The sequence below is a fragment of the Emydura macquarii genome, unplaced genomic scaffold (assembly GCF_026122565.2).
Source record: "Emydura macquarii macquarii isolate MOO-44397 ecotype Brisbane River unplaced genomic scaffold, CSIRO-AGI_Emac_v2 contig_3692, whole genome shotgun sequence".
Classification (NCBI taxonomy): domain Eukaryota; kingdom Metazoa; phylum Chordata; order Testudines; family Chelidae; genus Emydura; species Emydura macquarii.
Genome location: NW_027133829.1, coordinates 8,673,732 through 8,701,575, shown reverse-complemented (window position 1 = coordinate 8,701,575; position 27,844 = coordinate 8,673,732). Strand labels below are relative to the sequence as shown.

Here is a 27,844-nt window from a genome sequence, read left to right as displayed (position 1 = left end):
GGTCTCCCCATAGGAGGAGTGGGGGGCAAGAAACCAAACTGGTTTTAAGACAGACCTTGATAAATTTATGAACGGGATTATATGACGGGGTTGCCTGCAATAGGAGTGGACAGCACTCGATGACCTGGGAGATCCCTTCCAGCCCTATGTTCTTATGTAAGCAGATACAACCATGCTAAGTTCAATGGAGTTGCACCTGCTTTCTTCAGGCGGAAGCTGGCCCTATAAGTTTCAACTATCATGATTCTCCTCCTCAGGTAACTGTCAGACACACCTCAGCACTCATAAGGCTAGCAAGATTAACAATTTATTTTATTCCAAGTAAATAGCAATAACAGATTTGTCTAAAGAAAAGGGGTGGCACCGAGAGAAATGGATGAATGGATACGATTTCCTTTCAGAACCCTTCAGCAGTCAGAGTGGTCACTGTGGAATATTGCAAGACACTGCTTTTTCCCCTGGATGGCAAATTTTCTCTGTGTCCACAGAGACCAAACAAGCTACGTTCTATATCTCCAGGAGCAAATTTACTCATTCTCTGTGGCTGTTCTGTGCCACTCTGGGGACACAGAATAGCCATGGTGCACCAATGTATCTGGCCTCAGATTCTCATTCAGCTATTTCACCCTCTTCCAAGGTGGCAGCTATGGGCCTGCAGCATGACAAATACTTACCAACTATAGAATTGATGGGCAAGAATGCAGAGAACAATACCAGCTTATTAGTGCCAGCTCGCTAGCTTTCCTGCCTCTTCCTCCAGCATAGAAGAGATTCATCTTTTCATCCTGAGGCTATCTAGCAATCCATTGCTAAATCTTAAAGGAACATTATGAGGAGACTGCTGAGGAAAAGTCCTATTTACTTTGTGCCTGATGTAAGGTAGGATGGCGTGATGTCCTACCTTTTTCACACTGCGATTCTACCTGTCCTACCTGTAATCTACCGGATTTGATATTTCTTAGATACTTAATATCCTCTCTGCACCTTGGGAAAATAAGATCATATACTGTTCTCTGCCTTCACCACCAGTTTGTTCTAATTGTTGACAATGCTCTGTCTTCTCTATTCAGGCACAGGCACCAATTTGTTTACTGTGGGTTTTACGGCCAATAGCCAATCTTGTTTTACCATAGATTCACCAGGGAAATTATTGTTTTCAGGAAAAATACAGCAAAGTATTCCTCAATGGAAGAATTTTCAAATGGAACTATTGGCAAAAATAAAACTTTGACCTAATCACTCAGGAAATATTCTTTTAATCCAAAAGCTAACCTTACTGAAACACTGTAGCTGCTTACATGCTAACAGAAGCTGGGAGCTAATGTAGAAAAAGCTACATTTGTACTGTTCTTTGTTTTGTAAGTAACTTCACTTAAAAAAAAAGTATTTTATATCTACATTCAACACCCTCTTAAAAAAAGCAGTGAGCTCCCACCATATGGTGCTTATAAAGGAAAAGTGAGATAGCTTACTACAGATCCTGTTAAGGAGAATTAAGATGTGCTCAGTATAAAAGGAAAATGAAACGTGATTCCTTCGCAAAGCAAAATCTGAAGTGACCTCTGCTGTAGAGCAAGTCTCCCTGAGTTAACAAATGGGAATAGGATCGCATCAGCAATGCCCAGCTGTAAACTTCAAAGAAGAATATGCAGATGGAAACCCCATTGTTCACTGCCCTTTAAGGTCATAAAAAAGCAACAACAACAACAAACAGTGCTCCACTTTCCCAAACCAACATTCTGAAGAAGAGCAAGAATAAAACTCCTCCAGAGGGGAGTCTTTTGGGATATGCTCTACAGAAAGAGTCATGATGGCTAAATCAGATCAAAGATCTTCCTTTGTAGCTCAGGAAGAACTGAGAAAAGAAACTGGACAGCAGGGTACAAAAGACAGCTACTGACAGAGCATTTCCCTTTTCACAGTAGAACTGCAACACCTCTATGCCAAGGGCAAGGTATAAGGGGAACTCTTTTATGCCTTTCACAAAAATGTGTCACTAAATAATGGACTATTCATATTGCACTTTTGCAGCAGAGGGTAGAGGTGCAAGAAGGAAAATGGGTTGTTCCCACGCATTCAACAAAGCATTGGCTTTTCTCTCTCACCCACGTGATCCAATTCATGGTCACAGAGTGATCTCATTGCCCTGAGAAGGTAACTAGGGATTCTGAGATGTATTTAATGGTGGATCACATTCTTCTCTTGTAATTCAAGCTATGAGAAATTTAAAATAAGCAAACACAAACACAGATGTTTTAAGATTTAGTTTCTAATACACAATACTGTGCATATTTGTTCATTGGCTCAAGATCATAAGTCAGACAGAATAATGGTCCGCCACGCCTTGTGACCACCTTCCAGCAGTGGTAATACTAGATACTTCCATAAGCAGTAGATATGATATATCTCGACTTTAGTAAGGCTTTTGATACTGCCTCACATGACCTTCTCATAAGCAAACTGGAGAAATATAGCCTAGATGAACCTAATAAGGTGGGTACACAACTGGCTGGAAAAGCGTACTCAGAGTGATTATCAACGGTTCACAATCGAGCTGGAAGGACATTTTGAGTGGGGTCCCAGAGGGATCTGTCCTGAGTCCCATTCTATTCAATACCTTCATAAATGATTTGGATAATGGCATACAGAGTACACTTATAAAGTCTGTGGACAATACCAAGCTGGGAGGGGTTGCAAGCACTTCGGAAGACAGGATTAGAATTCAAAATGATCTTGACAAACTGGAGAAATGGTCTGAAATAAATAGGATGAAATTCCATAAGGACAAATGCAAAGTATTACTGTTAGGAAGAAATAACCAATTGCAAAAATACAAAATGGGAAATGACTGCCTAGGAAGGAGAACTTCAGAAAAGGATCAGGGGGTTACAGTGGATAACAAACCAAATACGAGTAAAAAAATGTAACACTGTTGCAAAAAAAAGTGAACATTATTCTGGGATGTATTAGCAGGAATGTTGTAAGCAAGACACAAGAAGTAATTTTTGCACTATGCTCAGCATTGATAAGGCCTTAACTGGAGTAGTGTATCCAGTTCTGGGAACCACACTTCAGGAAAGATGTGGACAAATTGGAGAAAATCCGAAGGAGAGCAACAAAAATGATGAAAGGTCTAGAAAACATGACCTATGAGGAAAGATTGAAAAAATTGGGTTTGTTTAGGCTGGAGAAGAGAAGACTGAGAGGGGACATGATAACAGTCTTCAATGATGTAAAAGGTTGTTACAAAGAAGAGGGTGATATATTGGTCTCGTTAATCTCTGAGGACAGGACAAGAAGCAATGGGCTTTAATTGCATCAAGAGAGGTTTAGGATAGACATTAGGAAAAACTTCCCAACTGTCAGGGTAGTTAAGTACTGGAACAAATTGCCTAGGGAGGTTGTGGAATCTCTGTTACTGGAGGTTTTTAAGAACAGTTTAAACAAACACCTGTCAGGAATGGCCTAGAATAGATCATTCTTAATCCTGTCTTGGTGCAGGACACTGGACTAGATACCCATCAAGGTCCCTTCCAGTCCCACATTTCTATGATAATGCATTCTAGCTAATTTTGCAATGCTGTACATGGGGTTTTGCAGAGGAAAGTACTCCTTCTCTGGCCCCACAGCTCATGCCTGGGAAAACTTTTTAGTAAGCATTCTTTATGCTCACAGGGCCTTTCATTCAAGGATTACAAAGTGCTTTTTGAAAAGAAAGGTACATATTATTCTTACTCTACAGTTTTGTTTGATAATAAAATTATCCAGCCTTTTTAAAAATTCAGTCCCAATATTTGTTGGATCACTTCTCACAATGAATCCCACAAGCTGCATACATAGCTATGCTTAATTTTAGAAACCACTTTCGGGGTTTTTTTAAATTAATTCTGTGTGTTTTGGGGTGGGAGAACACAACACAACAAAACAAAAACAAACAAAACACCTGGAAGATAAATCAATCCCTGAAATAGAATAAACTTTTAAAAAGGTAAAGCACTGACAAAAACAGATGTTCAAGTATCTTTAGAAACCAAGCTACAACTGAAGCATATGGCAAGACTGGCACTTTACAAAATGAACTTCAGCTTGCAGCGAGACTAAAAGACGATTCACAAGGAACACAAAGTTTAACGCTAAATTACGTTCATGTTGTATTAATCTGCCAAAGAAGCAACATGTTAGTCTGAAACCCAGCTGTCGACTTTCAAGTTTTACAAGGTGTGTCATTTGTTTATGAAAACCAATCTAGATATATTTTCTTGTTATTAATACGTTTTCCTAGTAGATTACACTTAATATTCCAAAATGCAGCATTCCAAGATTGGTGGGAAAGTGACTATTTAGTCACTGAAAGCAATGAAAAGCCTGGTGTCTTGCATTTGTAGGTGTTATCAAGGTTATAATGAGAACAAACCCAGTCACGACTACAAGTTGTTACATGAAGAGAAAAAAGTAAACAGAGTCTTGAGAAGTTATTGCAGCTATTTAAAAGGTGAGTGCAAACACTACAAAAGGATTTACTATTACTGCAACTATAACTGGGAGAAGGAAGGGTGGGAGGGGGGAGAAAAATCAAACCTGGAGCATCTTATGCTGTGTTGCTAGAATTAGCTATATTGAAGAAACAGCTAAGGCTTTTGATGATGACAAGATTATGAGAAATTTTGAAATTGTGTAACCATCTCAGATGGTAGCAAGATTAGTTGCAGACATGAATGAATGTGCACATGAAAAATATGACTCAGAAGTGCACTTATTTGTCCTCTAGCCCTAGAAGAGAGTTGCGATAATACTGAATGAAGTTATTAAATGCTCATATTCATTTGGATGACTACACGTTACACAAGGAGATACTGAACCTATTCTCTCTGCACAGAACTACAACAGGGGTAGTGATCTATGACAAAAATGAATATGATGGTTTTGATAAATGTTTCTGCATCATGATGGATGGAGCGAGGGGCATTGTTGCCTCCAAGAGTGGTTTGGTGGGACTCTTAGGAGAGGATATTACATCTCCTATAACTCAGTATAAAATCCATCAAAAAGCCCTGCATGGAAAGTCCCTGAATTACGACCATACCAGGAAGGCAATGGTGAAAATTATTAATCTTGTGGTGGCTGCCGATTTCTTGCATGTAAAATTTCAGGCCTTTTTGGGAAAAGAACAAAAACAGATATCACTTGTGCAAATTTGCTGAGATAGCAAACTTTGGAATGAAGAAGTGGTAGAAAATGGTTTGCAAGGTCTGATGGTCTTAAACAGAGAAATCCAATCCTGAAAAAGTGATACTGCAGAGTTTGAAGAGGTGCTGCAAGATTGTAGGGTATGTCTGTGAACTGGCTTTGACAGATCTTAACAATTAGCTCAAAAAAGAAGAAGCAGCACTTATCTGAACTGTTTGGTCATCTTAATGGGTTCTGCAACAAAATAAAGCTGTTTAAAACTGTACTTGAGACCACCACCAGATTTTGCATCCTGAGATGAAGTGCCTAAGAATCCTCAAGATTTCTCTCTTTTCTTGTCCACCAATGTTGCAATCAATTAATGTACCGATTTTGAAAATACAGGATGCATCTCTAATCAACAATCCTCCTGGAGTAGTGATTAGACCATCAATTGGCTATTAGATGGTCAGGGAAGCAACCTCATGACCTGGATGTCCCTAGGCCTCTGACTGGCAGATATTGGGACTGGATTACAGGGGATGGATCACTTGACGATTGCCCTGTTCTATTCATTCCCTTTGAAGCATCTGGCATTGGCCACTGTCAGAAGACAGGATACTAGGCTAGATGGACCATTGGTCTGACCCAGCACGGCCATTCTTATGGACATCATCCAGCAACATATCAACCAGGCAGATCCACTCACGACAAAAAATGAGACCAATACAATTTCCCTGAAAGTCCCCTCCCAATAATGCTTTCTAAAGATGAAAATCTTTGGCTTAAGGATGAGATTTGAAGCACTTAGGTTTGAGAGAGCACCTTCCAGACCGTGAAGTAAATCAAATCTAAGCATCGTTCTTCACAGTGCAATGAAGCTCCTTGTCACTTACTGCAGCTTGCAAAAAGAGCTACATCATTAGAGCTCAGAGGTTCTCAAACTTTTTTTTTGCTGGGACCCCCTTTGAAAGTATTTCAGGCTGTGATGACCTCCTCCACGCCCATGCCATGCCAGCCTTATCAGCATGTGTGGGGGATAACAGATTGCGACACCCCCCAATAACCTTGTGACCCCCTGAGGGGTCACAACCCTGAGTTTGAGAACCCCTGTTATAACTGCTCTCACTATGTCAGCAATGAGCTTGGGTTGCCAGTGGGTCCAACATTTCAATTTATTTCCAGGAAACCGGGCTAGGTTACACTTATAGCGTTTTCTTTGAATTCTTCTGTCAGAGGCCAAAGGAAGAGGGTTGGGATTTGTTCTGCTCAGGGCAGAAATTGGGGTGCAGCCCACAAACCCAACAGATATTGGGGATCTGTTGGGGCTTCAGGGCTATCCATATGGATAGCCTGTGCCTCTGCACTAACCATGGGACTCCTGGCAGCCCCCTGATGCTCTGGGAGAGGAGCTGTGCTGCGAGGGACTCCTCAAAACTAGCACCCATCCACAGTCCTCTATTTGAAATGGGGTTCCCCAACAGACATTCTCCAGGGAAGTTAAATGCATGTGTGTGACTGCACAGAATGAAACTTGCTGCTGGACACAAGCTTTTGCATTTCTTGCCTTATTTTTATTTTTGCTGGACAAATGTAATATTGCTTCAACACAGTTTTCTACAGGGGATGTGTGTTAGAATCAGAGTTAACATTAAACACCCTTTTCAGAATTTTGGGTTTAGATTAAAGCATAGTTTACAATAGAATGCAGTCGTGCACCAATATCCTACACTACGTTGGACACACAATATTTCCCTGGTGCACCTCTAAAATAATTTGCTATTACCCATCGGTCACTTAGGAAATATTTCCAAGTATTGGCGCTAAGTACAAAAGAGCTTTTTCTCTCGGTACAGTGCGCACAGTAAGATGTGGTGAGTAGGCTAGCAGCAGCAGGGTAAGAAATAGGTCCCCCAGCTCTACAGCTGAATGCTGTCACTCTGAACACTGTCAAACTCAGTTCTATAAATCCGTGACCTTAAAGAGAGTCACTAAACCTCAACATAAAACCCCTGTGCCCCTCAACACTGCATGGTGGCCATTGGCAGTAAGACTAATTATGTTCCAAATATAGTACTTTGTAACAAGCAGGCAGCAATACAGTCAGTAAGTTATCAACAGGAGAGCTGTCTGCACATTTTCCCTTCCCCTCAGGAGCTGTAGCATCTGTAACAGGCATACTGCTGGCATTTATTACTCTATATCTTTTGCTATGGGGTTTTATATGCAAGTTGTCTCCCCCATGCATTCACACGGCTAGTCGTGTTGGGTTGCTTCTGTCTTTTGATACCTTGCTGAGTTACAGATTCCCAGGGGCGGAGGGGGATGCAATACTAATGGAGAAAGGTTTGGTTTAATTTATTGTGATTATTGCACCAACTCATTTCAGAAAGGAAACAACGCTCATATCCAGAACTCCAGTGAACCATCGAAAACTCAAAACACATGGCTTGCAGCTCAGTAACAAGAACAATAATCAAAGCACTAATGGCTAATGTATCTGGTCTAAATTGAATGTGACAGGATCTCATAACAGCATGAAGTGGTGATGTCTTGGAGGAGCAGAATACCAGTGTGTGAAAGCGTTTCCAGCAGACCTGGCTGCTCTTTGGCTTGTTTTAAACGGAGAAGTCTTTCAGAAAGTGCATTTTATGACCCAGTATAGCCACCACCCTTACCTGCACAGCACTGTCTCCTATAGCTCGGCGGATTTCCCTCAGCGTCTGGTAGTGTTCCAGCAGATGATCGCCACATATTATGTCCACCTGCGAACAAATGTAAGCGAGTCAAAAGTGCATCCTCTCCCTTGCCTGAGAAACTATCTGGGTTTTTATAACTTACTCATCCATGTTGTATCTGAGCACCTGAGACTTGGAACCTATGTGAATAAAGTGAATCTAGTGATTGCAAGAGGTGTTTGGTTAACTGGCCTGGAGACTAACGTCCTTTCAGCCTTTGTTCATCAAACAGACATAACATAAGCAGCAGCAATGCAAGTTTTCTTATACTGCCCTGACAATGGGCCTCAGTTCTGACCTAGAGGAGCCACTTCTAGAAGGTAGTTGATTGTTTGTACCCCATTCACTACTCGACCCCTCTGGTGAAAAAGAATGAATGGGGCTTTTTAGTGCCAGCCGTGACATGGACTCACTGGGATCTCTACTGAGATCCACAAACTCACTTTACATAGGCCACTGGTACTAAAAATGGGGGCCAGTTACTTTCCATTCCCAGCATCATCCAACAGCTCCAGAAAAGTAAGCTCTGTGGAGCAAGAACTGTCTTGTTCTGGGTTTGTACAACACTTTGTACAATGGGGTTCTGGTCCATGACTGAGGCTCCTATGTGCTACAGTAACACAAATAATAAAGGAGTAAATTCTCTGTGCCACAGGCAACAACAGATGAGATACCATACCCCAACATGGACAAAATGTTTCTGCTTCAGAGGACAGTGTTCCTTTTCAGAAGAAATGGTTTGAAGCCAACAGAACATGTGAGGGGTAGTTCACTGCACGCTGTTCTCAGCAAGCACCTTACACAACCCCCACTCAAAAACCAATCAATTCTTCAGTAATGCAAGTGAATGAAGGGCACGCTCAGCAATTCCAGGCAGCAACCTCTACTGCAGCAGAACTAAGCCAGTGACATCTGCAGTTCTGCAGGAGGCAAATTAGCCAGGCTGTTCACTTCTTTTAAGCAACTTTCCACAAAAGCAACCACTTGGAAAAAACCACATGTGAAGAGTGGAGAAGGAAGAGAGTGTTTTAAACAGTCATTTTGAGCAGCTTGCCTTATTTTCACAATTCAATTGAATTTATTTTTCACAAAACTACTGCTATAGATATTTATCAGGTGATACCAGGGCACACTTTAAATTAGGACATTGATGTTTCAGCACGGACACTACATTCCCCCACTGTCTGCAAGTTTTAGATAGAAGAATGATGGGAGATCGCGCCTATAAGTTAGCTGCTTGGATTTCAGTTTGATCAATTGACAAAGGCTGGGCAAAGAGAGATGTTCTGCAGCTTTCTCTGTGTGTACAGGTTTGAGCTTTGTCATGTCAGTGATCTGGGAGTGTACTGTAATATCATTATAGCTGTTCTTGTATGCACATAGAGCTGCTGCAGCAGGACAAAACTAAATTGTTTTCAGTGCTGTAACTATGCAACTAGTCTGGATTTTTGTTTCATACTTGCTGGGTTATTTCTTTTTTTAAGTCCATATCAGCAATCAAAGATCAATAATTAGAGCAAAGATGAAGAATTGTGCCCCTGTCTAAAGGGCTGAGCATGGCTCTGGGATCCAGGAACGCATGAGTTCTAGGCCCTCCATGTCCCAGGGCCAACAGCAAACGGATGGCCACATTTCTTAACCTCTTTAGGTGCTTCCATTTCCTCATCTGTAAAATATGGATAATTAAAAATACTTTGCCACCTCATCTGGGATTGAAAGTTTTAAGTACAGGCTGTAAAGTACTTTGAGCTTGCAAACCACTAAGTATTACTACTTCTTTTAACATCGAGAAGGAAGCCAGTGGGCAAAAATTAATCTGGACATTAAAATAATCTTGATAAATTATTAATTCTGATACTGATCTAGGATTTTTTTTTAAATTACCCACATCTAATTGATACATTAAACAGATCAAATACATGGACTCCAAATAATCACCTTTATTTTTCTATTTATAGTCTGTTTCTGCACAATTATCCCTCCTCCATTCCCAAATTAACTACCAGCAGACTCCAAATAGCTTACTATTATTCCAGAACAGAAGCAAACTTATTCTTTGCCATTTTTTCTGAAGACATGCACTGGTAACTACTTTTGGATTACTACCCTAACTTTTTTTTTTTTTTTTTAAACTGGATAAGGCATTAAGAGCCCAATCCGGCTCCCACTAAAGTCACTGGGAATCCTGCCATTGCTTTCAACAGAAGCAGGATAAAGACCTAACACAGGACTAGCTGCATCTTAACTAGGGGTGGTGGTGGAGAAAAACCATATAAATAGATCGCTGAAAATGTTGGTCTTTATACAATAGGAAAAATACAGCAATTTGTTCCCCGAAAGGACTTAAGTAGACAAGAGGGCAAGTCTTGGCAATCTTAAAATAAATGAAAGTGACCATTTGTTTGGAAATAACCAAGCATACCCCCTGGAAACACCCTGATGTTGACCCTGCTCCTGCAGATTCAGATGATAATCATTGACGAATCAGGGGCTTTTAATAAACTATTGCGAAGCTGTTTTCACATCCACCTCCTTGGAGTGCTCTGAAGACCAAATGCCTAATTCCACCGTTTCAGCACCAGGCCCCAACGTGCTCCCTGTGAATTGCTGCCCTAGGATTTATTCCACTTGTGCAAGAATGAAACAGGCCATCACAATTTATTCCCAAAATCTTGTTCCATAAGCATGTGCGGTATAGGTGCAAGTCTACTGCAGCCCTGTGTTCCACAGAAGTCCTTGTGCCACAAGAAAATTAATATATTATAGATGAAAAAAGAGCCATCATTAACACAAGTGCTATAAATCTACTTCACACTTTAGACTTGACTAACTGGTAAAATTGGAGCCAATTAGTACTAAGCTCATGAGACAGCAGTGACTATAATTAGTTGGGCCTTTCATGAAAAGGAAATTGCTGTTGATAACCTCAATAACTCTCCTTTAGCGTGAGTGATTAACAAAAGCAGCCTTTCTATTATACTTACTTATTTTCATTAGATGGGATTTTTTTTGCCTACAAAAGCTACTTTTTTGAAAGTCACAATAACTGACAAATACAAACTAACGCCCTATTGTTTAAGATGAAGAAAAAAATTTGAGAGATTCTGATACAATGCACCAAAATCGATGCAGTCATGCCAGGGCTGAATTTGGCCCCGTTAATGTTAGAACTCAACTGAGTGATTCTGTGTAAGTGCAGTTCTTCAGGAGAGGATAAGATGAACACAAAATAAAAAGCACCAGAGGTTTAGCTTGTGATATGTGGATGGCTAGGAGGTATGGATTTGATTGCCAGATCAAAGCAATAGTGATATATGAATTGATTATTCAAATAGCTGACTAAAACCTTACATTTAATTTCAACTATTGTCATTATGATCTTACGATACACCACATATAACTATCTCTGAGACGAAGAGTGGCATAATTATAGAGACTGCATCAGCAAATACACTGTATGTGCACAGACTTCCAATTACTCCCCAAAGGGAGCTATTTACATGCATGCTTTCAGAAAAACATCTGATTATGGAACATTTCTATCCCATAAACCACATTTATACACTCAAATCAGCTTTGCTGCTGGTCTCCTCTTTGTTATCAGGTGACTTGTTCCACCACCTTTGGCAAGAAAGGATAATGCTGCCATTGGATGATCCCACTGGAAATAGCATATAATAGTAACTAGTTTTAAAATGAGGGACTTATGTTCCCACTCTATTGTTAGGTAAAGCAAAATTACAGTCATAAATTAGATACCAAGGCCGTTTACCTTAGATAAATACCTTAGATAAAAATGCTTTAGATATTCAACATAATCTAAAAACAGTCTCTGAAAAGTAGAATGCTTGGAATTGCTAGTAAGTGTTAAAGCCTCTAAAAATTATTCAAACTTCAGTGGAAAAACAAGCTCTAATTAGATAAAGCTGAATATTCAAGAGGCACCTCATAACTAGAAATATGTGCGTGCAGATAAACTAGTCATTCCTCAATGCACTAAGGTCAAAACAAAGCATCAACAGAAGTAATAAACAGGCTGTCAGCCCAAGTGATAGATAAAAATAAAGTCTTAACCTTTCAGATGACTAGGGAACTTGAACTAAACTCCAGAAGCAAACAAATAAAAAAGCTCAGCAAATATTCTGAAATCCTCCCTCAGAGACTCCAAGAGGGTTGTTTTTTTTAAACTCAAAATTGTTCTTTAGATTTTTGTCTTTTCCTTCACACGTCTTAGCAGGTGCTTTCTCATTTAAACAATTCCATTAACCTCAAGTCCCCCCAGTCAGCTAGGATGTCATTGGATGAAGGTCAAAGATTAGCAAATATTGCACACATGAAGAAATCTGGTCAAACAGTTTTATGGATAATCAGCAGTTTGGGAGACTGGAAATGGGATACAGAACCTTTCACCTCTTGGTCATTGGTTCAGTTATGACCCAGCTGGCTAATAATCAAAAGTGCTTACCATCTGATAATCATTTAGCAGCTTACTTGAGAGGAGTTGCACATTAGGAACTGAATTGGGCTATCAGGTCAGAAAATTCACCATAATTGACATTCTTATTAAAAAGTCTCAACAAATAGACTAAGAATAAATCGATATGTTGGGGGAGAGACACACAGGACATATAATATATAAAGAGAGGTTTTTTCTTTTCCCCTCCCAATCACACTTTCCTGAGGCCCAGGTAAAGCCAGATTCACCTCTGTGACAGCCACAGTTTTCTACACATAAAAGTGGTAAGTTGTAAAGGTCAGTGTATTTTGGCCTTGTTACTGGAAAGCTTTGGAAAAGGGAGATCTCCAGCTTCCCAACAGGACCCAGCACTTGCCTCTAGCCCAGGTAGGGTCCAAGATAAGGGATTTCAGGCTGGTGACATTTTTATATAGCGATGAGCTATTTCTGGTTGTTTTTTGAGGTTTCATCATTTCAAAGGTACATTCTGGAAGAATAACAAAGCGTCAGGCTTTAAAGGAATTACATTAAAATAGGCATATGGCCAACGTACTAAAAATAAAAACTCCAATATCAGTGAACCAGTGACTGATGTTTAAAAGCAAAGATAGGTGAAGTAGAAAGTTTAGCAAAGCAAGAGGACCTCAGCATAACAGAGAGAAGGTGGGTGAGGTAATATCTTTTATTGGACCAAGTTCTGTTGGTGAGAGACATGTTTTTGAGCCACACAGAGCTCCCAACATCATAGCAAAATACAAGGTGATCCCAGAGCCCGGGCTCCTGCCCAAACCCCGAGAGCTCAAGTCAGCTGGTATGGGCCAGCCCCGGGTTTTTAATTGCAGTGTAGACAAACCCTAGAAAACAGAAATGCAGCCCAAATAAAGCCAACAAAAAGAAGCACAAACTATGGTAGGCGAAATGTAAGATGGAAATCAGGAGGGCTGAGAGGGACTGACGAGTGAAAGAAATTAAAAAAAACAAGAAATTCCTTAAGTGTTTTTGAAGCTTGCAGGAGAATGATTAAATAGGCTTGGATTTTTTTAAATTATAAAAAATTAGCAAGATACATTAAGAGAAAACCTCAGAGAGGATAAATTTAAAATTGTGATAGGAAAAGATGCTCAGAGTCAATATTTCAGTCCTGTCTCATTGGTAAATAAATGTGGAACACTGAATTATAAATTTAGAAATCCAACAAAGCAGACACACTAAACACTTTCATGCCTTTATCAAAGTAATAATTAATAACTATTACTCTTTTAATACTCTCCAAGAAGGTCTGCCAGAAAGATGGAGTGCACTGTTACAATTTCTCAATCCACTGCTAAAATTCTAGATGGCAAACCAATGAAAGACAGGCATACCACTCTTGCATTTGTAGGTTTAAAATCTCCTTCACATGGCTTTGTATCTTATTTTCCCAAAGACATCTGTCTACGCTGATTTATATTCAACCTTTCTTTAATTTACTTTTACAATCTATGTTCTATTATCCATGATGGGAAATTAAAGTAAGACATGATCCATCTGTCCATTGATCTTTGCCAATAGACAGCCAGCTTCAGTTCGGCATACTGTACCAAGAAGATGACAGCTCGACATTTATGCCCCTGGTGTGCTGCACTAGTCAGGGACAGCTTTCAGATGTATTTACACATTTGAACAACATATTCTATACTCTGCTTCGTTTGTCCAAAACGCCTAACTCTCCTCTTTTCCCTTATGGAACCAGAACCATTTTCATCTATGTCTAAGTATGCTCTAGAAGTCACTATAGATTTGGGGTCTTAAGAGTTTTACAGAACAATATTACACGCTTTCAGTACCAGATCAACGTCAAGCGATAGTTTCTTGTGAAAGGGCTACATTAAATGCTTCCTTCAAAGCAATAAAGCTGTCTGCTCTAAGAGATGTTAACATTTCCCTACAACAATGGATCTAGTACTTTCCCACTGACCTTCATCAGACAGAAAGGGAATATATTCAAGCACAAGTATGGTACAACAGTCTCCTATACCTCGGTAAATGACATTGACTAAAATAGCAGAGAAGACATACACTTGACCTTGTTCTGTCCCCACAGATGTGGATGCAGAGAGCCTGCTCCAAATTTAATCAATACTTCCACTAAATCATGTTTTCTCCCAACAGGAGTATTCAGACCAGCCACCACGCAATACAAGCATGGCTTACCATATGTACAACATGAAGCAGAGCTGCTGTCCAAGAATTGCAGATATTACAGTGGAAGGAGTGAACCATTTTTCTTTCTCTCCCACTCATCCGCAGCATTAGAATTAAATATCTTTATGCTCCAAGCAGTCAACATCAATCTCACTTTCCTCATGTTTTGATTACATTTTCATTTCATGAAGCAGGAGTGTATCAACCCTAGCCAATCTGTGTCATTTTCAACGGCTTATTATCATTGAGGCCATTTCAAATTTGCCTTCCTGGTTTTCCAAAGTTTACATCTACTGGCCTAGAAATTGCCTCCAAAAACTCTAGCCTTGGTCTTCCGTTGCTCTCTTTTCCATGATTTTCTGCACTCGGGCCTGTGCCTGTTGAAAAAGGGTGTGTCAGACTTCTAATTACAGTACCATATTTATCCGGAACTCCTCTCTTCATCTCCAAGCCATCAAATCACTTTACCTCTTTAACTCTCATTTTAAGACCTTTTGTCTATTTCCCTGAAAATGGCCACTCAGAGATATTTTGTGATGCTATGTAAGTGGGACAGAGCATGATCTGATAAATAAAGGAAGGGACTGAGAGTCAGGACTCTAATTTAAGTTCCCAAAACTGCTCGACTTGGTGTGTGATAACTAAGGATAAGATTTTGTGACGGAGGTCATGGATTACGTGACTTTTAGAGACCTCTGTGACATTTTCTTCTTCAGCCCCGTGTCTCAGGGTGGCGGGGGCTCCTTAGAACTGTCAGCTGCTGGTGGCCTCCTGGAGCTGTCAGTCCCCCAGCTCCCCTCAAGAGGTCAGCTCCCTCTCCCTGCCCTGGTTATTTTTAGTAAAAGGTCACAGACAGGTCACAGGCTTCTGTGAATTTTTGTTTATTGCCCGTGACCTGTCCCTGACTACCTAAAAATAACCATGACAAAATCTTAACCTTAGTGATAATGAACAAGTCACTTCACCAGCATGTGCAACGACTTTCCCCATCTTTAGAAATGAAGATACCAAAATGGACCTTTGTCAAAACATGGAGAAATTCTGATAAAGGCAGCACATACATGCAAAGTATTATTTTATATTAAGGCGTTGAAACAGGATCTTTCCATGCTTTGAAAAGTGCAGATGAGGAAACTGAGGCACAAAGGTGACGTGACTTGCTGAATATCACACAGATGGTGGCAGAACTGGGAACAGAACCCAGAGTCCTGACCTCCAGTCCCTCTGAAACAAGGCTAGAGCCATTATTTTGTTTAATTATTTTCTAAATGAAGCAGTGTCGGTGCTCTGAAAGAGAGGAGGAATTACTTTTAAAAAGTCACATCACCAGCACTTAAAAAAACCTCAAAAAACAGAAAACCCTACAACCCTCTGAATATAATTCTTTAGGACAAAAGCAGGTACATGACACTGCTGTAGCGACAGCTTAGTGAGTTTCCATAAAATGAAACCAAATTAAGGTTCCCAGAGACTCCTATGCTGAAGGGTACAAAGGCACAAGGCATTGTCCTTAGTACATGTTTCTGCTGGTCACACTGTTACTGCAACTGCCCTTACTGAAAGATACATAGAACAGCATGGAGAGACTAAAAGAACACCATCATTATACAAGTGTGAAGCCACATGACTTCATTATATTGCAGTTACAATATACAGGACACATGGCAGCATCTCAAGTGAATGCAGGCAAACATTTGAATGCAAGAGATTTCAGTCGTGAGCAGTGTTTTCCTCAGGTACAGTGTGTATCAGAATGGCTGTTCTAAAATGCTTAGAAAATGACAGGCCCTTCAATGAAACACAAGTAACACTTCCACACTGCAAACAGGGTTGGGTTAGAACCAGAGCAACGCATCTGCCCCTCCCATTATGGAAAAGCTGATTATAATCCCATATAGCCACTGTTAGCAGAGAAAACTCAATTAGGCAGACTGTCATTTCAAAAATCCGCAGGTCACCATCCCAGTAAGGAAACAGTGCAAGAGGGCTATATTTTCACAGCAGGAGAGCAGCATAAGACGACTCTCAAAGCTATTACAATGCACTAGTCAACATTAATTGACAGTTGGCTGCATAAAACATTAAGACTCTGGTTTCCTTACAGGAGAACAGAATGCACATATCCCTCTTGCTCCTGAAAGCAGGGTGGGGAAGTTGTTTACTCAGCCACGTTACTAAGGTGGATGAACTAGGATAGAATCTGATTTCACAGAGCATCTTTCACACTTATGCTACATGCACACACCATTTTATCAGTGTCTGACAATGGGTATCAAAATCAGTTCGCCATAGTGCCATGCTTCAAATGGTATTGAACTCTATGGTCCTGTTGGTATGAATAGGGCCAACACAGTACAACTCCTATTTCAAGAGAGTTTGGTCATAACTCACTTCAGAGCATTATAAAGAGTGCAGACCCCACATCATTAGAAATGAGCGTTCCTCTCTACTGACCCATAGCAGTTAAAGTAAGAAGCTGCGTTTGATACCTGTTCTCAGACACCAATGTGACACGCCTTTAGGATATCCCAAAGCAATGAGCTAATGCTAGAGCAGCAGGCATATGGACAAACACTCAAATAGCTCACACACCAGCTTGAACGTTGAAAACTGTTCTGCAGAGAGGCCAGGACACTGAATGCTGGCCAGGACGCAGAAGTCTGAGTTACATGCTTTTTAGACTGTAAGCTCTCTGGGACAGGAAGTGAACCATTTCTACATTCTGGCAATGAATATGAGTATTTATTGCACTAATAAGTTATGAATAAATAATCATCATCTAACCTGTCCATTTATACAAGCATGAAACTCTTTAACAGCAGCAAAACCATTTTAAGGCCTTTGGAATAAATGCATCAGTTTTCTCAAATGGGAAGAGCTTTCCTTACTGTGGGGATGGTACGTGCACATGCTGCCCATTTCTTCTCACCTTTGAAGGCAACAACTCTACAAAGGAAAAGGCTGTACGCAGATCTTTCTGGAGCCCGGGAACAACACCTCCACGCTAGTCAGAGTGGGAGGGAATGATGTTGCTTCAACAGGCTGTAGGAGTTCCTTCCCTTAGAGGAGCACTTTCTACATGCCACTTCCTATGAGGCTAAGGAACTGTGACCGGAAATCAGATTCCCTGACATGCCATGTAAGGGGTATTTTGTTAGCCCTTTCAAATGCTTTACTTATTGCACAGTGGCTGAGTCCAATTGATGAACAGTTAGCTAATAGTGTTTACAGAAATCAGCTTGCTCACTACTGAAATGCAACTAACTCTGGGGTGAAACACAGCATCTATTTTACAGCGGATAACGCCACAGACCAGTTTGGGACACCGAAAGTGGAAAAATAACATATTAAACTCTACAAAAGAATTTTAGGTTGGCAGAATTTGAAGCAAGTCTGTAAACTAGCATCGGCCTGGTTTTCAAAGCTGAGCACCTGAAGCTTCCATTGGAGTTGTGGGTGCTCAGCACGTCTGAATAGTAGGACCCAAACATGGTACTTTTTTTTTTTTTTTTTTTTTTTTTAAAGCCCTATATATATCTGAATTGAATTGTGGCTTCTTCCTAATTTCACATCTAAGAAAACGTTATTTACTTAGGATTCCAAAACAGCACTGCCTATAACGGGAAGCTACATATATTTTTACTGAGAGGGAATCAGTAAATGCAACTATTTTGTTTCTGCAAGATGATGAATAATTTATATCCAATTTGCACTGTTACCATGGGACAGTAAGCAGCATGAATAGATTCAGTGCTGGAAAAAACAAACAGTCACACTTTATTGCCTTAAAAAAGGGGAAAAATAGATGTATAAGACAAGCAAACACAACTCCAAGACCATTACTCCATTTCTGCTATTTGCCTATTTTTATCAACAGCAGCTGGATTTTCCAGTTACCGGTCATCAGCTGGACATATCCTTTATGCATTTTGAAACTCCTGCAGTCTCCTCAACTGAACATTTGGAATCATTTGCTAAAAGTTGCATGGGCTTTTAGTGGTGAGAGTCCCATTGACTTCCAGGAGAAATGGGTATTTAAATCCTTGTGCATCAACTTTGGGTGTTTCTCTATTTGTACTACTGACACTGACAGACAGACAGACCCACCCACCCTTTTATTCCATTCCATCCCTCCAAAATCACCTCTTCCCTCACCACATTCGCATCTTCTGAGCCTCCTTCAACATTCAGTTCAGCCTTGCCACATTCACCTAAATCCCACTCCTGCCTATACCTCTGCTGTCATATCCTCTCACACTCCCTCCTACCTATCTGAGCCTTTTGTTTGTAATGTCTTTGAGCTTTGGTTGAACATACGCCACCTATTGTGAAGCACTATGTAGTATTAAAGTGATATACAAATAATACTGTAAGAAAATTTTAAAGATGATGCCGTTGCGTGGGAAAGTTATATCTCATATGATCCTCTGGTACGCACACTGAATCACAACTTTTAGGAGTTTGCTTATTGGATTAAATTAATACTATGGCTCTGCCCTCTAAAGGTATGTCTACACGGAATCTGAGCGCGAGCCTCCCGGCCTGAGTTGACAGGCTTGCATTAGAGCACTACAAAAACAGCTGTAAGGTAGTCGCGCAGGCTTGAGAGCCCAAAGTTCCAGGCCAAGCTGCAACATCTACATAGAGATTTTTAGCATGCTAGTGAAAGCCCAGCTAACAAGTCTGTAAGACCCAGGCTGGGAGCCTCACTCCCAGATGCAGTGTGAACATACCCTACAGGGCAACAGAAGTGCCTTGTTTGGAGGACACACACTGCAATGATCAGAGTGAACCAGCAGCCATCAAATACATCACTCACTTGAAATATTAAGAAAAAAAGTCTTCACCCTAATGCGGGCTGTCTGCCTCTCTTGTAGTATACCTGACAAGCAGGGTCAAGATCCATTTTTCTTCGGAGGAATTTTTCCACGTGTCCAATTGTGGCCTCTCCTGAAACGCGCACAAACTTCTTTTCCAATGGCTGCAGAAAGAGCAGACGGTAAGCGACTTAAGAATGCTGAGTGGTCCTACCCAGAGTTCTCTACAGAGGATTCCTCCAGCCCAAACCCAACCCCCACTCAAAGACCCCACAAACTACAGCTGAAGATAGCTGAATTAGACTCCTCTCTGCCCTGTTTCTAGATCACTTTGGGACGAAAGGCACTATATACAAAAATAATGACTAAATTCCCAGGGTCCAACCCTGCGCCTATCTAAATCAATGGCCAAAAAAACCCTTACTGACGTCAACAAGAGCAGGACAGAGTTTCAAATTGCACGCAAATTTTCTTTTTAGCTACTGGGCAGCAAAGATGCTGTACATAATTTACTATAGCACAGACATTAAATGCTATCATGCAGTATTTTAAGTACTTTTTTTCATCTGTGAGCAAAGGAGCTGCCTGCCAGAGGCACAAAAGGAAGTTTTATAAAATGTGTCATGCCCATAAGCTCAGGCCACACTTCAGAGCTACACTGAGAAAAATAATACCCTTTGGTATTTCCCAGCCTATAGAGCTGAATCCTTTTTTAGCCCTTATAAGTGATGTTTCCGTTCTGCTGTGGCTAGATTAGCACTCACTGAATCCCAGACCATTTTACATGGAATGTGTCACAGTAGGGAATGCAAGGGCCTGGTTGGGAGGCTTCTATTGTCATTCCCAAGCATTTCCATGGTGAGGACTGTAACAACATGACATTTACTATGCGATTCTTGTAGATTTTTTCTAAAAGGATTTCTCTTTCACGGATAAAATGCTAAACAGCTGCCTGATGATTTGGGTGGATACAGAGAAGAGGAACAAAGACAGAACAGACTGCAGCACTCAACATGATAGATGGATTTCCCTTTGTCCTAATTAATTGGATTTTTACATTAAATTATGGATAGCTGTGATTTATGAGCTAGGCCATATTCCAAATAGAATGAGTACAATGAACACCAAGGGCCAAGCTACTCTGACTTAAGTCACAGACACAAATATTTACTCTACCTGTGATAATATAACTATTATGTTCATACAACAACGTGTACAGTCAGAACTACTCTGCTGACCCATTCTACTGGAGCTCGGGGTGCAGCACGAATGGGAGCATTATTTATAGAATACAGTAAATACACATTCTTTACAAACACATAAAAAAACAAGTCCCCTGCCCTGTGGCGCTCACAATCTACTTCAGATACACAAGAGAGTCATGCAGAAGGAAGGTGGCTAGGGGACAGTGCCAATAGGGAATCCACATAGAGAGGTTTCACAAGAAGTGGGTCTGAAGGAGTGATTTGAACATGGAGATTTAGCATGGCTGGAAGTAGTAGAAAAGCATGAAAACAAGAGTGAGAAAAGGAGAGAAAGGAGATAATGAGGGGACAGGAGAAAGAGCATAAGGAAAGAAAAGAGGAGGAAGGGAGAGCAGGGAAGTAAATGGGGACATATAATGATATAGTAAGGAAGTGGAAAGTGATGTAGAAAAACAGCCAGTAAAGCGATTCAAGGGCTGGTCGAAAAGGTGATTCTTAGAGATTATTCAAGGTCCAATTCTGCGATCTTCATCCATGTTAAGTAATATCTTAGTCTGTTAACAGTCCCACTGTAATCAATGAGACTGCTTGTGGAATACAGCACTACTCATGGTGGGTAAAGGCTGGCAGAACCTAGAACTGAAGACTTCTGAGTTAAAGCTGAACTTCCATCAGAAAGCTACTGGAACACAGTATTTATGGCTTAAAAGGGGTCTGATTAGGTTAAAAAATTTTATTTCCTTACATCTGTGCCACAAACACCAGCTTAGATTATTAAAATAGGAAGTGTTTTAAAAATCAAAACCTATTACTGTCTATGCAATTTACTTTTGCCGTTTCTCTCAGGTCAAACAATGAAAACAGACTGACCATTTTCTCTTTTGTTTCTAGTCAATTTCACGGAAAGGTCCTCATGAAAGCATTGCAGGAGAATATTTGTTACTAGACTTTCCACTGGAATTAAAAAACCCATTTTATGGAAACATTTCAGTTGTGTTCAGGTTTTGTAATATACTGTTTTATGAAACCTAACCTTGGGTCAAATTTGATTTGACTCCTAATTTTCCCCCCAATTTCATTATTAAAGAAATACAAACCGTATTGTAACGATAGAGAAAAATCATGACATACTATGTGGCTCTGAAAATACAGCTCAGGAGGCTGAGTGACAGATGTAGCTGAGGTTTGCATAATCTCTGAAAACATCAATAATGTACGTTGTTAGTATGTATCAATAATATAAAATGCATTTAAGTCAGGTGAGTGTTAATCTGTATTCAGCGCCTACACCTGAGCAGCTTCCTCTGGAGCCATTACAGGCACTAAGAAGTGGCATCTGCATAGCTTAGAAACATAATATGAAAATGAGGGAAAACTCCTTATGGAAGGTGATCATTGTTTATGCACGTCAGCCTCAGTAAATGGGTTTTATTTCCTTCTAAGTCTTAGACTTTTTATTGCCCCATACAAATGTGTTTCTTACAAGGAACAAATATACATCTGATAGGGACATTTTTCAGTACTAGAGAATTGCTCTGTGTTAGTAAAATGGCTAAGTTGTTTTAAACTAAATTTGAAAACTAATGTTACATCTACAGTGAAACCATGTACACCTCTTCAAACCCGAAGGTGAGCAAAGAATTGATGGGGAGATGGGATCCATCCAATGCAAAGAGAAAGGAGGTGAAACAGAGGTAAGGAGCAGAAACAAAGAAACAATGCAGGAAACAAAAAAGGAGGAAAAAAAGTATCACAGACGGAGAGAACAAGGTAAAGAAAGCAATTTGGCTGAAGATATTTTCAGGAAGGCGGCCTTCCCTCTGCAGATTTACTTTCTCAATCACAAAATCTGCATTCACAATTCAACTGCAGGCTCAGTTAAGCTCTTTGGGATGGAGAAGATCTCATTTCTGTATTGGAAGTCTGCCTAGTGCAGTGAGGCCCCATTCTCAGTTGGCTGCTAAGATCTAACATAATGATTAATAAACAACAACAAATGTGAGTAGCTGCACCTATTCAGATTTGTGCCTGCAGGCTGGGCAGGAATCAACCCAGCTGAAAATAGAGAGGAGGAAAAGGATAAAGAATGTGAAAGTTTTATTAAAGATGTTATTAAAATGCTGTTTGCTCCCATTCTCAAACATTAAGGTTGCATATTTCATTGCTAATGTAGCCATTTTTAGTTTCTCTTTTATAATCTGTAACCTACTACTCTGTGCTGTTCGATAGCCTTTTATTCCTAACATCCTGCTACCATAAAAGATACATAGTCATTACATTTTAATTTAAAGCTATATCTATTTCTTGGCCTGAAAAGAGCCTATTTTCAAGGTACTTATTTATATACTGAAATGATACACTCAGCACATCCTTAATTACAGCCTACCAAATAATGGAGAAGGCAGCAAGAGATGGACAGATTCACAACGTAAGACTATACTGATTTGACACAGTAGGAGCAGTTTTAGTTGACTCTATATTGCAATTCTGCAGAGCTGTATTTCTTTTTCAGTTCAATAACCTCCATTCACAGAAGAGCCTTTATCAAAGAGATCAAGGCAAGAGTGAACTGGCAACTGACCAGAGAAGTCTGTTTAGCTACCTAGAAAATATGCACAAGTATTTCTTTGTACCTTCCATCTTCTTTATATGGTTTATACATCAGAACTCAAGATTACTACCTGTTGGTTGCTAAATACACAAACACATTATAAACTACTTCTACCAGAACAAATCAGAGATTTAAAAAACAAAAAACAACAACAAAACAAAAACAAAAACACTAAATATTCTGGGCACAGACATTGAAAATAAGGGCACTCATCTCCCAGCCTGTAGCAACAAACAAGACTAGTTAGTTTTAGTATTATTTTCCAGTCTCCCATACTAAAATATTATTTTCCTGCCTTTGTTGTCTCTCTTCTCTCCACAGCCTGTGACATCATGCAATGATGGATTTTAAAGTGCAATGTTATCCAATATTACTTTATACTGCACTGGGTAAATTCCAGATTGTCTCTCAAGGTGTACTTTTAGTGCAAAGCAAACCTGGATGAGCTACATTAAACTGGGTTTAAGTTATACAAAATTTCCCAAGTGAAATGTATAGGAAAATAAATTCAAGTCACATCCACACCTTAAAATTCCCTGCGCCTTCGTTAGCTCTGAAAGACAAGAGAAAAGTTAATAAAATCAATAATATCTCTAAGCGACATGGTTATTAGCAACCTCAAGCTACTGTATAAACAAACCACAATCATAACACACAGTTTTGGTGCACTAAATATCTTGTTCTTTTAAAAAAATAAGGTATTCCCTTTTAATTAAATTCCTAATAATAAATGAGATACGAATAGATTGCATTTATATAGTAGTTCCTTTTCCTCCCCTATTGCATTCTGGTAAATTAAACCCTATATGGCTTTTTCGTATTTAAATCTGCCGCTCTGAAGTGAAAACAAAACAAATAACTCAGAATAACACACACAAATCTCACTTATATCGGATATAACATTAACTTTCTTAGGTATGGTTTGGAACAAAAACCAGCATTGAGCACTAGAAAACAAAGATGTCTCCCAAAGATTAAAAATACTGCTTTCTAGGTATTTATCCAGTGCTTATCACTGGTATCGAAGCACAGGGTTCAATAGTGCTGACAGAGCATCTAACACCATCGCAGAGATCCCTGGGACTAAACATTGACCTTTCAGAGTACATATAGGGCGATTAGCGCAGACGCTATCTAGGAATGTAGGATACCAAACGCTTTAGAAAGCAAAAAGAATTGGTCCACCCTCCCCACCCCCAATAAAAAAAAGAGAGCGCCAAATTCACAGCTAGTGTAAATCAAGAGCTACCCTGGCTTCAATGGAGTGACACTGATTTACACCTGCTGAACATCTGGCCCAGAGACTATGTCTGCACAGTAGTATGATACTTTCACTATGAATAATGCCCACTTCCTCAATTCTCATTATTTGTGCTTCAACTAAGGATGTTCGTGTGAAATAATGCAACGCTTAGTTTGTCTTGGAAAAAGGCAGAATCAAGGATTGCCTACTGAATGATTATTCATTATAATTGCTACAGATCATGTAGTCGTAATAGAGAAAAACATCTTCACAATGCCTACACAGACCAAGTGTTGGTATGAAGCTTTAGACTGCTATATTTAGGTATCACCATCTCCAATATGTGCCGGCAACGTGACAGAGAGCTGAATAAAACCAGTATTACAATCAGCAGCTGAAATGTATTTTTAAAAAGATGAGCTGCCTTTTCCTAGGTGTAGGGACCTATCACACAGACTAGAATTTTATCTTCCAGAATGCCTCACTTTATTCATTGTGTGTATGTGTGTCTGAGATTGGACAGGAGAGGACAGTCAGAATGATTTAAAAAGGGATTGAAAAAAAATATTATCAGAAGGAAAAAAGATAGCGATAAGCAATTTCCATTCCAGGAGTGGCTCTCTCTGATCCATTTCCACTGCTGCAGAAAATATTTAACCATTTCAGGTGCTCTGAGAACATGATATAAGTAATTCGGGAGCAAATTTTTAGTGCAAAAAACTCTTGCTGGCCAGCTCAATCCATTTTAAATTTTCTTTATTCTATCAGATTTCATAAACTTGCCCTCCATCTTCTGGACGAGTTATTTTTATTTTAAATTTTGAAGAGGAAAGCAGAGCATTTTTTTTACAACATCTGCGATTCTTAAACATCTGCCTCAGAGCAAAGGTTAAAAAAATTAGTTACCTAAAAAAAATTATAAACCACAAACGCTGTTTAGTTACTAGCTCCTTAGATTACTGCACCCAAAAGAGTGTTTTTGTTGTTGCTATTTTAGTTTAAGTCTTCACTCTTTTTGCTGTTTATTCACTTTTTGTACTTCACTCAGTATAGACAATGAAACCAAACTGGTCAGTTTTCACATTGTGTCCTGAACTTCTGCACAGTACTGTAAAGTTTGAATTACAAACACTTGAAGGGAAGCCTCAAAACCAAACCAGTGGAAAAACAAAAATTCAATTACATTGATTTATAAATAATCAAGCCCCCCTCCCCCCACACACACACCCTCCCCCCCCCATGATTTGGAATCTAAATTGCCTGACAAAGGTCTTTTTGAACTGATAAAAGAAAAATGCACCTGCTGAGAATAAAAGAAAAAAAAATTAATGCCATAGCCTTAAACAGAGGCTAATTTAAATAGATTTACTCTATTAAAATTAACCAAAACTGTACATTATTTTTACAGTTAAGGCCAGTGTCAAGAAGCTTTCTATATAGTCATTAACCATTAGTAATTTTCTTAAAACTATATTTTTCCTTTAAAATATTGTGGCATTGATATGTTGCCTTTAAAGGACACTTTATGCTAAAACAAAATTCCAGTTTTTCAGAAGTTGCAAATGACCAATTCCATTTTAATATATTCAGAAATGTGAACATTTGTCAATGAACTATCTGAGCTGGAAAGAACGTAAATGTACCCATTTGTCACTTCACTCTCTATGCAGGTTGTCTCTGCCACCTTGTGGTATAACACAGCAATGTCTTCTATCAATTTGAGGCAGCAGTTCCAAACTGTGGGTTGTGACCCCAAGTTTGGGTGCTTCATCAGCAGATGGGGTGACGGCAATCCTGAGTGTGCAGAGGATGCCATTTTATAAAATGGCCTCCTCCACACAGCGTGACCTCATACGCACCATATGCACGAGGACACGTCGCACGGAGGATGCTATTTTGCTCTACAAAACAGCGCCCTTCATCCAGCATGACCTCGCATGCACCGTATGTGTGTGAGGTCATGCAGTCCAGAGGACGCCATTTTGTAAAGCAATGTGACCTTACATGTACAGCGCGTTTGAGGTCACACTGTATCAAGGACACCATTTTTAAATGGCAACTTCCATGCCGTCTGAGGTAGTGGGAAACAACACATCGGAAAATGGGGTCATTCAGGGAAAATGTTTGGGAACCGCTGAGTTCATTGCAATAGAATGAGCCTGAAATCAATGGGAACCTGCATGGACTGTGCTAGTGGAATGTATATTTTTACATCACACTCATTATGGTAGAGAAGCATGTTAAAATATGAGTTAAAGGAACATTATTAAGTTTGCAAAGTCAAAAGCTAGGAGAGGCCAGAATTAAGATTGTCTGTACATATAAGAATTATGATGCGGTCCTTTGTATGTGATCACATACCATTTTTCCCCACAGGACTTCTGCCTCATTCAGCATACAGAATTGTTGGCGCTCACTTACTAATTAGCTATTCAATATATTGTTTTCTCCTTGTTCAATGTGGCTCCAACCCTTATTTATTATAAAATATTCGGATCCTGCTCTGAAGACAGAATTTCTCATTTCCTCATGGGCTTTTCTATGAGATCCAAGTGCTTCACAAACATTAATTTATTTTCAGAACATTTCTATGAGATAGAGGGTTTTCATCTCCATTTTAGAGATGGGAACTGAGGCACAGAGATCAAGATCAAATGTATCCACAAATTTTGGGGGCCCAATTTAGAACCACAGAGTTGGAAGGGACCTCAGGAGGTCATCTAGTCCAACCCCCTGCTCAAAACAGGACTAACCTCAGCTAAATAATCCCAGCAAGGGTTTTGTCAAGCCGCAGCTTAAAAACCTCTAAAGATGGAGATTCCACCACCTCCCTAGGTAACCCATTCCAGTGCTTCACCACCCTCCTAGTGAAAAGCTTTTTCCTAATGTCCAACCTAGACCTCCCCCACTGCAACTTGAGACCGTTGCTCCTTGTTCTGTCATCTGCCACCACTGAAAACAGGCTAGCTCCATCCTCCCTGGAACCCCCTTTCAGGTAGTTGAAGGCTGCTATCAAATCCCCCCTCATTCTTCTCTTCTGCAGACTAAATTTGAGACACCCAGGCCTGATTTTTCAGATTATTTAGCATACTGTTGCCCTTCATATGTTCAAAGTACAGCTCCCATTGACTTTGTTGCAGCTGTGACTGCTCAGCACTTCTGCAAATCAGACTCCAGGGGCTTGAGTTAGGCACCCAGAAAATAAGGAACAAATAATTAGTGTCTGCCTGTGAATAGATGTGTTTAAATGACTTGTACAGCCTCATAGAGGAAGTCTTTGGCAGAGATAGAATCCAGTTCATAAGGGCAGTATTTAACTGCCTTAACCGTGATGCTGTCCTTTCTCTTCCTGAAATACATGGGCAGAGTTTGAGGGAGGTATGGGGGGCAATGCCCCCCAAATTTATGATTTTTTAACCTCCGC

General features: G+C 39.9%; 1 protein-coding gene across 5 annotated transcripts in view; it reads right to left on the bottom strand.

Annotated features, from left to right (window-relative positions):
* PCGF6 (polycomb group ring finger 6) overlaps positions 1 to 27,844 on the bottom strand; it is a 62,238-nt gene that overhangs the window by 20,964 nt on the left and 13,430 nt on the right. For 4 of the 5 annotated variants that reach the window (XR_010917819.1, XR_010917820.1, XM_067537134.1 and 1 more), the window contains exons 7-9: positions 23,703 to 23,730; positions 19,427 to 19,525; positions 7,845 to 7,931 (exon numbers count right to left, since the gene is read on the bottom strand). Coding sequence is in view for 3 of the 5 variants with exons in the window: in XM_067537134.1 (XP_067393235.1) it covers positions 7,845 to 7,931; positions 19,427 to 19,525; positions 23,703 to 23,730 (214 nt within the window). In the remaining 2 variants the exon portion in view is untranslated. The remainder of the gene's footprint in view (positions 1 to 7,844; positions 7,932 to 19,426; positions 19,526 to 23,702; positions 23,731 to 27,844) is intronic. The other variant, XM_067537136.1, reaches the window with a different exon arrangement.